Source organism: Corvus cornix, chromosome 2 (assembly GCF_000738735.6).
Source record: "Corvus cornix cornix isolate S_Up_H32 chromosome 2, ASM73873v5, whole genome shotgun sequence".
NCBI classification, from domain to species: Eukaryota; Metazoa; Chordata; class Aves; order Passeriformes; family Corvidae; genus Corvus; species Corvus cornix.
The window spans coordinates 26,877,345-26,894,028 of record NC_046333.1 but is presented as its reverse complement, the minus strand read 5'-3'; the positions used below and the strand labels follow the sequence as shown (position 1 = coordinate 26,894,028).

Here is a 16,684-nt window from a genome sequence, read left to right as displayed (position 1 = left end):
TCTGTGTTACATTTGTGGGTTGTTCAGAGACTTTATAATCTGTACACCTACCCAAAAATTTATCAGTATGGTCAACTATGCATCAAAGCTTTGTAAAACTGTACTTTGCCTTTGCACAGCAAATTCACCACTTACATGTTTAGCTCATTTCTCATCTGTGTGTCCTAAACATTTCCCTCCCATCTGAAAGCCTGCTGGCTACAGTTCTGGCTGCAACACAGACCATGGGCAGCTTGGTCAGTGCCTCAGGACACCTCAGACAGAAACCACAGCTAAGTCCCCATGCTCTTTTCTGAAAGAAAAGAAAACAAACAAAAAACCACAACCCAAACCAATTTATTTGAACTTTGCATGATACTCCAAAGCAGCTGTCCACAGTGACATGCCTTATAGCAGTAAGTAATTTAAAATAGCCACGCAAAGAAACACAGTGTAAAAACTTGCATTTAGCCTGTATTTGTGCAATAGTTCACCCAGGCTTTGAGAGAAAGACCAACTGAATAGGCAGAAAGATCTCTATTATTTCAGTGGATCTGGCTTTCAGGTTATCATATTCTACACCAAGAGATTTAAAACCCATAGCCACACCTTTGTTATCATCTCTCCCTGCAGATTAGCCTTCCTCTTCCCTTTTCACTTGGCAGTGTGTTTGAGACACAGCAGTAGATACTGTTAAACAAAAGACCATCTTCATTAAATAAGATGAGCCTCTGACATCCTAACACTGTTTTACAAACATCACAGATATTTTAAAAATAAAACCGTAAGACAGTAATTCTGCTGTATTTACCCTGTTTTCCATATTTTTGTATTGTTACAGAAGTATCATAAGAATTTTACAAAACAAGTGCCTTCACTGTCCCAGCTCCATCTACTTATTTTGCCTCATTCATTGTAAGCTCTAAAAGAGCCATTTGGGATTTTATTCATTGCTTCGGATAAGCAGTGAGTTCATGTTTTTCCCTGAACACCTTTTAAAATTTATTTAACATCTTAAGAAGGCTTATCCACACAAACAGCTGTCTCTCAGCTAATATTTGCCCTCCTTCTTCAACATGAGTAATTTCTTCTTTGTTCTAAACTAATCAGCACGGCTCAATATGCCAATTTTCCTGAATGGACATGTCAGTCAGAAACCTGACCGCTGTGCTTTTCAGCACAGCTAATACTTACTATTAAGTCTTCTGCTTTGTCTCATCAACTAATAGGAATTAATAGCAGATTAAAGTCTATGATAACAACTTTTGTTTGAGAATTTGTAACCCTTTTGGAAAACATTAATTTTTAGCACATACCCAGGAAGTAAAACATTGCCACCCACATCTGAGATGAAATATAAAGATGACCAACAGCAGTGCTATATAACAAAGCTGAACAAGACATTAAAAAAAGGAAAAATTAGCTTGAAATTGCAGGTACTAAAGATGGGTCATCATTTAGAAATTAGGATCTGAACAATTAGAATTCATACATTAAGTCAGACAGTCTTGAAAAAGTGTCAGCATGATTTTAACGATAACCACAACACGGGCTTCTTGTCTTGATGAAAGGACAATGTTCTCCCAGAAACATGACTGGAAATGACTTCTACACAAAACCATGAGGTTGTTATCCACACTCAGAATTTCTTCTCCCCGTATTTCTATATAAACACATAAAGATCTTCAACTCATGACTAGCAGAATTACAAGAGATTCTGAAAATGTCTGCTTATGCCTTCAACAAGAATTTAATTTAGTATTAAAAATTGTGCAAGAGAAGATGCAGATCAGAATCGTGTCACCTGACACACACGCTTTTAAAGTACCTTAGAAGAACTTCAGTAAAAGGAAATATGCTAATGCTGTAAGCAGTGCTAACTGATACAGAGATGGGAGAGATCAACAGCTTATTATCTCTATGCTTGCTAATCCTGGAACATGGGAGAAGACAACAAAATTGAACAAAGGTAAATGCAAAAACTGAAGAAAGCAAAGGTGGTTTTTTTTACTTGTAAAGCCTAATCAAAGGGAAAAATTCTGTGTGGGGACACAGAAAGCTTACAATTGACAAGCTTAAAATTATTTTCCTACTGCAATGACTTGTAGTCATCAAGCCTCTCACTTACAACAGGGACACAAGCTTTTCCAACAGCTGCCTCTCTATGCAGGTCCAGTGCACAGCAGGAAAGGACAGCTAGTGAAAACATTAGGGCAAGTCATGATGTGGATAAGCAGTCTGGGAAAGAAAATGGAACACAGAACACCAAACCCTGGTCTTTAACTCTTTATGCCCCATCAGGCAGTACTGCAGACATACCAAATTTGACCTAGAGGATTTCACGCAGGATTCTTATAGCTTCCACGGTCTCTGGTGTTGGACCAGCTGGATACTGGATTCACCCTGGCAACATTCAGTTCCTTCTTTTTCTGAGTGAGAAGTGTATTTTTTTTTTTTAATTAAGATTGTGCCAAGTATAAATAGTGCTTTCACTAAATAATAGTCAAAAACACATGAAAAATGGGTAGAACACAATGTTCTCTTTTTCAATTAATTAGAAGGCCTCTAGTGCGTCCAGTGAGATTTAAATCAATGTGTACAAAATTGACAATAACAAATCAAACTGGCAAATGCAGGGAGAAAGGGCAGAAATCATCTGTTTTGTAAAGCAACATCAAAGGATATCTTTTTGCAACTTCTGAACTGAAACACGCTGGAAAGCTGTGTCATGTAGTCTAAACTACCCCTGGTAATTTATCTGGTGCTCACCCACAATCAGGTTAATGCCCTATCACCGCAAGTAACTCCTAGAAGGGAGGAAGCAGGAGGTGCTTCATTCCTTCATTCAGCACTCTATCACATTCAACTCTGAAGTACTCCATAGGTTCAAATCCTTCCCCCTTCAAAAACTAAAATATCTGCCCTCAGACCCACTGTGTAATGTCAGGAACTGTACTGTTTTTCATTAATCTGACCAGATGCAGGAGAGAGCATCTAAGAATGTAAAAGGCCAAAGCAAGTATAATTATACCAGTGCAGTGTGCTGAACAGTTGCTGATCTCTCCATAATTTACTAAACCACAGAAGGGAGCAATATGATGTGCAGACATTACTATGGCTATTATGTGACCATAACAAGAGACATTCCAAAAGCAAGTGGCTGGGAAATACCAGGCTCTTTTTGAACCCATTAACAAATAAATGGCTTGTGTAATGGTCTTCTTGGTGTTGCTGAAATAAAATCACTCCAGTTCCCATCTGTCATACTTTTTATTTCTTCACTTCAACTCTGTGCTGTATTGCAAGTCTACCAATTAAATAATTCTAAATCTACACTTAGAAGTTCATGCAGGATCAGATGACCAGTAAGGTTAAATTTGACCCAAGTGTTTTCTTTGAAACAACACATACAAAAAAATTAAGGCAACAGGGAGAAGCCCAAAATTGGTGCCACTGACTTGCAAAGTGAAGACTAGGCTGTGGCCAGTGGTACTTAGGGATGGCTCACCAGCTCCACAATTAGTGCTGCTTAATTAGAGTCCATGAAAGGGCAAGAAATGGACAACAACTTAATGGAATCTGCAAATGGTAGCATTAACCCTGGTTTTTGTTCTGTCCTATTCTGCTTTAAATCTGCAGAACTGCACATTTGGACTACCACAATAGGAAAAAGTCTGATGGAGGAACACTCACAGAATTATTTTATTTAGTAATTTAAAAGATGCCAGCTTTTTCCTGTTTATGTCACCTCTTTCCTGTTTAAATCCCTTGCAGCTATGCCTACAGCAGTGCATCATGTGTGAAGCTACTAGGAATTTAAGCATGCCTGCAGTGGTAAAAGAGGACTTAAGACGACAATGTCAGGACCTCGACAACTTCCACTTCAGATCATTCCACTCTTCAGTGCACTGAACAGGACACCTGCCCCAGGCACCCTGCCTGCACAGGCACACAGCCTTTCCCTGCTTTGGGCACCTGGTACTCTGCCAGGGATACATTTGATATATAGGCGTAGTTCTTTCATGCTCTCGTATACTACCTGGATTCACCACACGATGCAAAAGGGCCGTCAATGCAGCAGCAATATGTGCAGAGTTGCTTCCTGACACAGCACTCCATGCTGATTGTTCCCAGGCAGCATAGCCAGCGCCTCCTCAGCAACAAGCACTACATTCCAGAGAAGTGCAGCGCTGACCCCTGCACACCTGCTGCCCCGTATCCCACACGCATCATGGAAGAGGCTCTTCCCCTTCTCTCCTAGATGTGCACTCCTTGAAGATCTGCGTGAAATATGCATGTGGACTTGGGCAGAAAAAACACTGAGAAGTATTTTGGGAGCATTTCTTGCATAATCTTTTTTCCAATCCATTCTGATTTTTGATGCCAAGATTAATTTTAGGTACTTGTATTTGAAATTCCATTAAGATGATCCAATAACTTGTCTTTCATATGGATAAATCAGGAATTATGAAGACTGCAAGATTAAATTACATTTAAATATACAAACAGCTGTGTGCTGGAAAGCAGAGACATTCCTCCTGAGGTGGAACAATAAAAACACACATACCTGCATGTTGAGTGTTATGGGCTGCTGCTCAGGAAATCAGTGTTCACAAAGAAAATTGTTTGTACCTCCCTTGCTCAATTTGTGCTTATTAGATAATAAATTATGAACACTTACCTCTCAAAAGGGGTGTAAATCTATGAATGAGTGGTAATAGGAGTTTCAACCACACCAAGCTGAACAGTCGATAACAAGATAAGAGAAAAAAGCCACCAGGAGCATGGACCTGGATCATTTCTTACTTTAGCCACTGACATATCTGAAATCTGTCATAATGAAAATGCAAGTAACCCTACTTGCCAGTTCTATTACATTTTGAAAGATATTGCCAATATGAAAGAAAATAATTAAACATTTCCAGTAAAGTCAGTGGGGTTTCACCAGATGCTCCACCTGACCTTTACTAAATCAGAACTGTAAAAGCAAGTATTATTGGACTGCACTCAGAAGAGACCTTCATTACAAATAAGTTTTCTTAATATTTAAAGAAAATCTCAACCATCCCTATTTAAAATGAGTGTAGGGAAAATAAAAGGAAGAGAAAGGTTATTATTTATAACACAGTGACACTCGTTACGCTGCAGTCAGAGGACCAATTACATCCTGGTTACGCTTTCCAACTCCACTAATTCATATAAATGAAGTGCTCACTACATGACAGGGTAATTGCAGTGTAAATACAATAGTCTTTATATAACTGGATACTGAAAAAGAGCCTGTGTTACTGAGGTGGCAATAAGAATTAATTTGGACGTGTCATTAACCTTCAAATTCTTTGAATCAGTGATAATTAGGATATAGAAAAGCATAACCAAAAATGTAATTACACTGAACTAAGGGCTCAACTGTGCAAGTATTAAGAGGCTGCTCATGGGAGTAAGTATGCTTGAACATGAACTGAGAATGACCAAATCAGGCTGTAAAACACTACTGTGGGTTTATAATGAAACAACATGGAAGTGAAAAAAATAATGACATTTTTCAGATGTAAGAAGCATGCTGAGGGTTGTTCTGATATCAAAAATCATTCCCTTATATTATATAGCTAGTGGGGTCAAATTCTGCCAGGAAACCTGCCCTTCCCTCTGAATGAATGTTAGCTGTAGCTGTAAAATGGCTGGTGTATCCATTCTCTAGAACATTTCAAAGCAAGTATACAGTGAGTACAGACAGAACTGTGTAACATGAAAGTGCTAGTGTTCCCTGTGCACATAAAATCTTTGTCAATTCCCTTCTAAGAGGTACTACTAAACTTCTCTGATCAGCTTCTGTGAGCTATGACACCTCCCTAACTCCAGACACCATAATGTTCTTCTGCACACAATGACAAAATTGCTTCTTGAATGCCTACAGAAAACCATGGGCATACAGAACTGTCTGTTCAAATGCTAAAGCAACTCCCCAGTCAGTGTAGTAATTTCTTTAAATTCAAAGACTTGTGTCTTCATGTTATACCACTTCATTATGTTAGCCTACACCAGTGGCAATGTATAAGCACATAAGGCAGGCAGAATGTGGACAGCACTGCTGCTGTTGTGAAAGAAATCCTGTTATCAGGGACAACGCTAAATGTGCAGGTACTTCTGATAGATGAGAAACCCACACAGGTCACTTTCTTTCCACAGCTTATGGATCAGCTACTTTTTTCAGAATTACTCATCTCAAATGGTTAATCAGGGAATCCACTCTCTTTCAGCAATTGTTTCTTAGCAGATAAATTTTCTGCTAGAGGCCCTTTTACATTGGAAAGGGACCATATGCTGGCAGAGAGAACTTTGTATTTGACTGCTTCCTTCCAGCTGAGTGAATGTTTCCAGTCATTTCCCCTGCTCATTTTGGCTTGATTTTTTTTTCATTCCTGAATGACTTAATCTCCTTTGCAGGTAAGAGGGGGAGACATATAGAATATTGGTACTAACAGTGCTGTTCCTTGCCTTGTATTGGAAGGCAGCTGCAGCTGTGGGAGCTCTGGCTACTTCTCAGCTCAAGATAAGGAAGGGGGATTCTCCTGCTCACTTTTGACAAATACACAGTCACCTAAGCATACCCATAGCTTCCAGAGAAGTGCTGCTTCCCACCCTGGAAATGCTGAACCTTTAGTACCTGTAAGTGTACACTGCTTACACTTGTTAAAGATGTACCTGACTTGCATTCTTTGCTGTGATTAATTGCAGCAGCCTGATGTTGTGTTTTCCATAAACTTTTTTTTAACCTCAATTGCTGAACAGTGCAGAAGCCACTAGAAGTTTCTGTTCCCTCTTCATTTGCTGTTTTTTGAAGTATAATTATACCTACACCCTCAAAATCAGACTGTTACATTTGTTCCATAGCAATATCCTAGAAACACTGACAGTTTTAAAGCTCACTTATCACAGAATCAGACATGAAGTGAAAAAGAAGACACAGGTGAGATTTTAAAATCCAGCCTTCCAGTAGAATGAGAGATACAGCTGCTTGTACACGCACACTCTCATAAAATCCCGTCTTGCAGCACATGGAAATGAAGCAGAATCCTTCATTATCAAACACTCCTCGGCAGCCCACGCTCTGACGTGACAGCACATAATGCAAATATTTACAGCAGGAAGTCCTCAGCAGCGATCAGTCACCACCAAATAGCAGCAGCTTATCAAGCAGTAATTCCTGCTGTGGGAAACTGAGGCAGCACTTCCATACAAACTCAACACAGAGAAGGTCTCTTTCAATAATCAGCTCCAATTTACACAGCTTTTCCCACAATGCTAAGTGTATCTGACAAGTCCCATCACGATCTTTGACACAGAAACAGTGGCATGAATGCTCCAGAGGTTCAATCAGCTGAGGTTCTTTGCAGTCTAATACAGAGTGAGTGAATGCTCCCAATTTAGTGAAGACATTTGTCCTGAGGCTAAAGCATTGATTCTCCACTTACTGCCTTTTAATTGTGATGTATCCAATTTATCTTTTTAGGCTATAAACTCTTAGGGAAAAAGGTTGTTCTTCTTTCTTCTGCATGTTGTTCTCATGCCAGCTTTATTTTACTGCAAGAAAACCATGTTCAGGTTACATAATTTTTATATTAAGAAGATAACACTTCCCTATTGCTAGAATTAATTGCTGTAACCTGTATTTCTTCCTACAACAGTGTCTGATGTAAAGTTGAATCAGTGGTGACAATATTATGAATAAATGAAGAGTAACAAATACAGGAACATTCCAGATGTTGTAAAAATGTTCTTTTCTACCAAGAAAACTGCTCATCCATACCATAGTAATATTTATGCTTTAGTAGTATAAATTCCTGTGCATAAGCAACACTGCTTTCCACTAGTCCAGAAAAAAAGGAGCCATCCAGGATGTTCCTTTTCTTTTTTTCTAGAATTGCAGGTGCTCTTTTTTACTGTCATTAACCCCAGGCCTATCTGCTGCCCCAAATTCACATTTAAGCTCTTGCCATGTAGGAATTGGCCAAAGTGCACAGCCTTTTGTTTCCAGATATTCAAGCTTGATGATTCACGGGCAATAAAATGTGACAGGACTTTTCACCAACAAACGAACTGCAGGGCATCCTAATCAGCAGGCAAGGCTGCTCTAATAACTGGGTTACAGCAAAAGGAGGTAAACTCAAATGGAGCAGAACATTCATAAGACAAGAAACACGAGATGCTACTCAGCCTAAAGCACCACTGGTGCTATACAAAGACATCCAACTTACACAGAAGCTTTTTTTCCCCTTTGGAAGCGGGACTCCTTTCAACTGCCAGTTAAAGACGGTCTCAGCAGCACATGAACAAGAATGGCAACCGCTTACAGCCCCCAGGATGACTACTTCCAGCTTCTTTTCCCTTTTCAATTGCAGCAAACTGCAGTCAGACAGACAATGGAGGGTTTTTTTGTTGTTGTTGTTGTTCTAAATTGTGGTGTTAGGATACTGCTGGTTATCAGTGTTTTCAGACTCGTTGACAGGACACACACCAAGCAGCCAATATGCCAGCTGCTGCCCCTGATGCAGAAGCTGCCACGCGCTTGGAGGCTTGGACAGAACCCACTTGGGTGGCTCTGGCATCAGCTGCAGATGAGGTAGTGCTAGCAGTGAAAACACTGTCCCCAGAAGGTCACCTGTCCCCAAATGCTACTTCTCAAAGGACACATGCTCTGGATATTTTTCCTAAGCTGTGCCAAACAAAAAGGTTTGCTTGTGCCAAAACCACAAAGCCTCCTTCCCTCTGTCCTCCTACTAACAGCCTAAGAGTCAGTGAATTTGTGACATGGTCACTACAATGGCAAAACTCTCTTTGTTTTCAAAAAACTTCAGCCTCTACACCCACAGTAGGATCCTTAATGAGATTATCTTCCTGTAAATTTTGTTTTTCTAACACACTTAGGTCCATCAGACACTGCTGAAACTCCTCCTGGCTGCAATAGAGGGTAAATTTATAAGCATAGACCACAGAATTGCTTCTTTCAGCAGAAAGGATGTGCAGGAAGCTGCCCTAGGATCTGAAGAAAGCTGCCCTAGGATCTGAAGAAAGCTTCCTCTGAGTGGCAGAGCCCCTCTCTGCACCCAGGCCCCAGCTTTTGTTGGTACTGTAAGAAACTCCATGCCTGGCACCCTGGGGCAGTGCTCCAAACCACTGGAGCGATGAAAACAACTGGGAAATTTGATGCATCCCCTTCCATCAAGAAGGGCCCCGTGTGTCAAGTCTCACTAGGGTAAGAAGTGTCAGGGACCCCAGATGAGCTACAGGCATGGTGCTAGATTGTCAAACTGATTGCGCAAAATTACAGTCAAAAGGTGTTTGCAGTTCTAGAGATAATGTCTGTACTTTGCATGGTAATATCCAACCCCTAGCAGCAGCCAGTGCAGAGGCCCACAAGAACCAAGAAAAGAGTAGGGCCAGGCAGATCCCTTGTTATCTTCTTCCCCACCTGTGCAGTGAGAATAATGCCACTTGTCAATGGTACGGGATGCTGTGAAAAATTCAAATACTTCAGTAATAAAGGTTGGATGTGTACTGCAGAGAGCCAGATGGAGAAAGCCATCAGATGGTGTCAGCTGGGACTAGAATTTGGAGGATCACACTTAGCTGAAAGCCTTCACACAGGCAAGAGTCGGCCCAGTATTTTTCTCCAAACTGGAGTTTTCAAATCTATAGCACTTTTTCCCCCTCTTTGCACTCATACAGAAGTGTCCATCCAAGCTCATATTGCATAACCTTTGCTGCCGTTCCATTGCTTTTGTTGTCTTCACTTAGCATTTGCCTTACAATGCATCAACTAAGTAATGCAGCAAAACAAGGAAGAAGAAAACAGGCAAAAAGATACTGCACCTACAACACTGCTGGCCTCTCAGGTCTGCAAAAAACCCACACAGGTATTTTGAAACCCAGAAAGGCAGGAAAAATGAGAAGATTACAGACAAAGATTGCTATTTCCAAGGACACTGGTTTGGCCCTCAGAGAACCATTGATACCACTTTTAATCATATTTTGGTTTTCGGTCATGTACAGTATACTAAACTAAAGGCAGTTCTCATCTGATTTCTATGATGACCACGAGTACTGCATGAAGAGGATTTTCTTTTAAACACAAGTCGTGCCTTAGCTGAAAGTGAATGGCTCTTTTATTTCCCCATAAGTATGTATGTAAAGGTCTCAGCTGAAGAACTTGGAGAGATTACCTATTTGCATATTACAAAGGCACAGGACCTCAGACATTCTTCCACTAATTTCACACATACTGTTGATACTTAATAATGAAAGAGTAACCCTTCCATACCAGACCTGAAAAATTTGTGTAATTGGTTCCAACTCAGGTCTAAGACATGGATGGGAATAACAGAAAAAAAAATTCTAATCTCTCAGCCTACTGGTATTTATTGCCTTGGTTGGCTGGCTTACCTTTCAGAGAAGACAGGGATTATCCCACCAAATTGTAACAACTGGGAAATCAGCAACAAGTCCTAGGGCAACAAGACGTGACTCACTACAGGCTAAAAAGAACTTTTCAGCATCCCTCACAGTGAAGATACCCAAGGCCACATCCTAATGTTCTTCTGAAGACAGCTGAAGGGAACTCTCCAGGCTCTAAAACTGATGAATAGCTTCACCATGAGCACATCAGAAAGGTGCAACAAGACATGAATGCCTTTTATTCCTAAAGGATGTGCCAGCAGCCCCTACCCAGCATCTAGTTTACAGGTATATTGTGCATCAAAAAGGCGGCGAAGAGAAACCACCAAAAGTCTTTTCACGGCTCAAGGGTGAAGAAATGAATCCTTTCTGGCTCTGGTGGAATCAGATACAGCCAACATACAGCACAGCAGACTTCTCAGCCTTTCTAGAAATATTAACTTGGGACTGGGAAAAAAAAACAACCAAAAACCCACACCAAAAAAAGCAACAAAAACAAACGACACCAAAAAAAAAAGGCTAAAAACTAAGCTTTGGTGATGTCCACTGAAGCCTACATGCACCCACAGGTAAGACAGTTCTTTACTGTTCTTTTCTGAATCCATCTTCCAGACTAAACATCATCTGAACTCATCCTTTTCTTATGCCAGTTGGAATACAACTCTTCAGTTCATGCAGGTCTCTGCCAAGCCTGGCAGGCAGTGAAACACTGTCAGCAAGGCCAGACAAGCTCTGGAGGTCATCAAGTCTCTTTGTGGACTTCTAAAAGATGTTTCACTCTCAGGGCGATAAAATTTCCCAATACCAGACACGATATATCGCTTTTTAGAGCTATCTAAGCCATAAAGCTTTGCTAGGCTCTAGCAAATCAAAACTGCTCTCAGTGAAGCCTCAATCTGTCAAAAATGATGTTTGGTCCTTTGATAGATCAGGTCCTGAGTGCCCACTTCTTACCACTGATGGGAGCATGTCACAGTGTGCTTGTTCCCGGAACTCAGAGGCACTGCTGTGAAAATGCTCATTTTGAAAAAAGCACCTTAAAAGAGGAAAATCTTTTTTCTTTCTGGACACTTACTGTATTTACTGCCCAAGGATCCCAAATCCTCTAGGGGAATCACCCAAATCTCACAGCACCCAGCAGAGAGAAGACAACTTTACAGAACAGGATATAGCTAGGATGTGGGACTTGCCCCAAATCAGAGAGGTTTTCTGTGACAGATTCAGAGCTGAATCTACATTTCTCTTGGCATACAAACCCACACCTTCACAGAAAGACTGCCCATTTCTCTGTACCACAATACAATGGAGAGCAAATATTATGTTCAGTTTTGATATAGAGGTATATAAAGCAGGCAGGGAAAACAAGGCATAGCACAATGACAACGGAACATACATGGAAAATAAAATGTCACCATAACTTACAGGAGCTGCATTGTTTTTCACTGTGACACTCGGAGTTGTGGCTCGTAGCGCCCCACTCACGCCATGGTAGTACTTGAAGCAGATCTTTGTTTCAGCTAAAAAAAAACCCAAAAGCAGTATTTTAGATTAGAAAAACTGCCAGGGATAAGCAGCATGATCAGCTGCAGCTCACAGACATGAGGCTGGCAAGCAGTTAAATTGCAAATGGTTCATTTTGTCTGGCTGGCAGAACAGGATACCTCCTGCCTCTGATCTTCCCCTTTGCCAAGGTGAAATTTAGAGTTTGGTTCATGGATTCAAAACAGTTAAAATCCAAACCTCTTCTGAGCAGAAGTTACCACAAACAGATCTTAGAGCACCTGTTTAGCATCCTTTAGGTAGAAAAAAAGTAGGGACACATAAATCTTCCCAGTTCAGACATACCAAGCACTAATGTGCAGAGAAATTGAGGAATTTCCTTAGGATAATGTAGCGGGTTGAGTTCGAAACCAGGCAGAAACACCAATTAATGTAGTGGTTTTGGTTCAAAATATTCATTACTTACTTATTTTCTGTCTGTGAGATAAGAATTAGGAGAAAAGCAAAGCAGGCACAAACCTTAAACAGTTGCAGTACAATGAAAGAGCTTTATTACTAATAGAATTAAAAGTAAAGAGAAAATAACAAAACAAAATTAAAGCAAATCCCCCTCCCCCCCTCCAGCACTTCTCTCCTTTTACCCAGCTCACACAAGGATGACAGAACACGGGATGTTAGTCAGTGTTCCAGTTCTTGAAAAGTCTCTCTCTTATGCTTAAGGAAAAAAGGGTTTTCCTTCAGTTGCACGTGGTTCCCAAACTGCCACTAACAGCAGATCCGCCCAGAAACAAACAATCTGCTGTGTGTAGAACATCTCTCCCATGAAAAATCTCACAGTTCCTTCACACTGCAAAACATGGGCCATCACATGGGGTTATTCATCTTTTTAAGGATGAGTTATTTTGGCCTGCACACAAAGGCTTTTCTTCGCCACAAGTCTCTAACAGCCTCTCACTGCTTCTATATAGCCTGGCATAGGCACTCTTCACAATCTTCACAGGCCACACGAGGATCCTCCATCCCCCCATGTTCTTCAAATGGATTAAAGAGACAAACAGTTTGTGGTATTACAGTTTCTTACCACGGCATGCAAGAAGGTTTTTTAAGCTGCGCGCCAGAGTCGCGGCACCGCCCTCTTTTCTCCCGCCGCCATTTCCAGCTCCGTCCCACGTGACTCACTTCTCTTTCTCTCTGACTCTGACGCCGCCATGTTGAAGGGTGTTCTTGTTCAGGCTTTACGGTGGGGAAAGCCTCGCTCCCTCTGTGCTGCTGGCTGCATGGTGTCTTCTTCAGTTCAGCACGAAGTGTGCTGGCTGCAGACAGGAGGCTCTGCCGGCTCCCGTTGACTCCGCCGGCTCCGCATGGAGAGGAGAGGGACCCGCCTGTCCCCAGGAGCCGCGCTGGATGGGTTTAGCTGTGAGCAGTCCATGGCTGGTTTTAGCTGCCTGCGGCTCTGGGACAGTCCCCCCCCAGCGACCCAGTGTCCGTGCCGCAGCGTTGGGAAAGGGGGAAAGGGGCAGTGGCCCCAGCCCGGCCTGGAGGCTCGGAGCCACCCCCCACCTTCCAGCAGGCGAGCTCCGACAAAAGGGGCAGTCCCGCCTTTCTGTGCAGTTTAAATATGTAAATTGTGAGAAGCGTAATTGGTCTTAAAGACTGTCCATCAACTCAGGGTCAACCCAATACAGATAAGATTGCATAGCTGCTCATTGACAGCTTCACAGTTTCACTGTGCCAAATTGTTCTGGCCTTGGTCAGGCCAAGGATGTAGATCTCCACAGATTAACTGCTCTGCCAGTTACTACATTAAAGCATTTTTCAGGTACATCAGAGTACCACCAGAACCTGCCTTAGTGTATTTCCACTGACTTCTAAAGATTTAAGTTAGGTGACGAACACAGGAAAGGTCATGATTTTTGACACTCATAGCGCTGCTTTTTGCCACATGCATTGACATTCAAATAAATAACATTGAGAGGAACTCATCTCAATAACTGTATCAAGGCACAGAAGTGGAAACAGCTTCTTCTTAATCAGCCCCTCACAACCCACTTTCTTGTCTGCTACAAGAAGGAAAGACAGTTCAAGACAGCTTCTGTGTTGGTCTGTGACTACAGATGTGAAGTACTGCTATTTGCCTACTCACCTGGAACTGGTGCTCATCCTGGCCTGCCTGCTGGCATGCAAGAGTTTTCTTCCACACTAAACTAGATGTGAACTGGTCTGGTATGTGCCTACATACAGTCAGGACACAGCAATTATGCAGCATTACATTCGTAACAGGTATGTTTGCGGGATCTGAAAAATGCCTGTTTAAATAAAAGCAGCTTTCACATCTAGTTTTAACTGGATAATGACATGCAAATGTTCATCTGTTCCATAATATACTTGAAGGTGCTTTTCATAACCAAGATTTTCCTTAACACCTTGCTTTGCAGCTGCTGCTGTAGCTCAGGGAAAACGCCAGCCTTCACCGGCAGAGCACAACAATGCTCACTTTAAGTACAGTGCCCATGTATGAAAACAATAAAAAAATGCCAATTATGTGTTTTAACAAATAAATTGCATTGCAGTTTTAATATCAGTAACAAAATTAGCCAAATCACTGCAGCTCTGATCTGCTGTTTGTAGATCCAAGGAACAACTGTGTAGCACTCCAGGTGGAAGCAAAACTTGAGACATGAAAAATGGTGGAGACCCTCAAAAATGCACGTCTGAATTGCTTACCCTGATAGCTACACAGGAACATAGGTGGAAGAAGAAATCCTGATATTTTTTGAAAGGCAAAATGATTTTGTAAGTGTAAAGCCTTCCCAACTTTCACATGTCACTTGGGAAATGAAAAGCAAAGAGGTGATGTTCCCAAGTAGTTCAAGCACTACTTATTTTCAGGTGGCTTCCCAGTCCTCTAACCTGAGGGGTGCTGCAGGAATGCGCAGTCCATCCATGAGAACCACAGTGCCAGCGCACTTAATCTGTCACCATATTTTCCATCCCCAGAGCCTGTTCTGCAACCAGGTGCACATTTCTGCTCATACAGTGAAAATACAGCCTCTCCCTATATCCACAATGGGTGCATGTGTCCCATTTACTTCACAGAACTCCATAAGAATTGGAACAGGCTACACAGCCCTTCACCACCTCCACGAGGGGCTCTGGGGCCCATCCTGGGGTTGAATTCATAACTATACCCTCCAATGAAATTCTGCAAGTTCAAGAGATTTACTTGAGGTGTCAGTGCAGCTGAGCAAGCGACCCTATCGTTGCACCTGGGAGCAGCAGTTGTTTCCTTTTGGCAGCAAAAAAACCTGGATGAGCCTGTGGGACAGAAAAATTGCAAGTCCAGATTGTATTTTCACGATGTAATTTTCTCTACAGGACTTTTAACAGCTCAGCAGCTAACTCATTTACTCGCTGAGAGGACAGCAAAAGCTGAGGATATCTCAATAGCTAAAACATGCAGTTCTCACCAATTATTCAAATCTTAATTTTCCTCTCCCCTGGTGATTTTTAGCTACAGTTTGCACGGAACATTGAGAGCTAAAATAAAGAGAAGAATTTAAAAAAACCCAACTTTTGGAGGTAATAAAACATATCTTCAGGTGTTAGCTTGTATGACAATGTTCAGACCCCACAGCAGGAAATCTTCTCATAGGTTGACAAGCAGGAAATCAGTTACCATGTGCATTGGGAAAATTTTAAAAGAATCCATCAAATTAACCTAAAAGTATTAGAGAGAACAGAAGGAGAGAAGAACATATCCATGTGTAGTTAATCTGGCTATTAGTCCCACTTTCAAGGACAAAGGACTTTTCAAGACTAAATGACTGAATATATATTTGGAAAGAACAACGTGGATATTACAGGTTCCTCTGAGTTTCACACTACTATTTCTAATTTAATTTGCAGCCAAACTGCCCACATACAGGTGCACACTGGCAAGAAAGCAACTCAAGAGAGATGCAAGTGTCACACCCAATCCAAAATGGTGGCAGAGCTGGAGCCATTCATCAAGCAGTGGTAGAGGTGGTGATTAATGAACATCAAAGGTTTCATTCAGAGAGCAGATCTGAGAGAAAATGTCTTATGAAGGCCTTTGTAGGTTGAAAAATTGCTCTAGAAGCATCAGGGGAACATTTTCTTTTTTCTAGATTCCTCCCTCCCCCTCTTGCTTATATTGTTTTCAGATTGAAAATATTATACAAATGTCTATTTTCAATGGAGAGATGAAACTTTAGCAAGTATAAAGCTTGCAATATTATATACAGTTTCCTGATGTGTAAAAATGCTACTAGGACCCTAGTTGGTCATTTTTTGGCCATGAGCCATTCTTTCCAAATAACACTGTTGGTGCCATGTTTTTCACCGCAACAGAGTCCTAACATTTTAATCCATCTGAAGATTACTCTTGCATTCTCGAATCACCTTTGAGACATTTCCAAAACAGATGCAGAACCTGTGAACTTGGTACCACTGCCTCTGTAGATGAACAGAAAGCACTGGAAGTTTTGGTAAGACAGTGACATAAATTAACCTGAATATTATCCAGCTGGCATTTGTAAATAATACGTACTTACAAAGACTGTTTGGATTGTAGTCTTGTAGATTAGCTTGTTCTGAAATAAAGGAGACCATTTAACTCTGTCCTGCTGCCCTAGCTACATGGCACAGTGCACAGGTCAGGAGCAGGTGTTGTCTGGTTAATCCCCAGTTATAAACAAATGTGTGCCACTGTTATTTTCATCTCTAATTA

The 16,684-nt window shown here is 41.4% G+C and overlaps 1 protein-coding gene across 6 annotated transcripts in view; it reads right to left on the bottom strand.

Annotated features, from left to right (window-relative positions):
- The window catches only part of HECW1 (HECT, C2 and WW domain containing E3 ubiquitin protein ligase 1), a 264,830-nt gene that overhangs the window by 115,150 nt on the left and 132,996 nt on the right, over positions 1-16,684 (bottom strand). For all 6 annotated transcript variants that reach the window (XM_039548885.1, XM_039548883.1, XM_039548881.1 and 3 more), the window contains one exon: positions 11,857-11,951. In XM_039548885.1, coding sequence (XP_039404819.1) covers positions 11,857-11,951 — 95 coding nt within the window. The remainder of the gene's footprint in view (positions 1-11,856; positions 11,952-16,684) is intronic.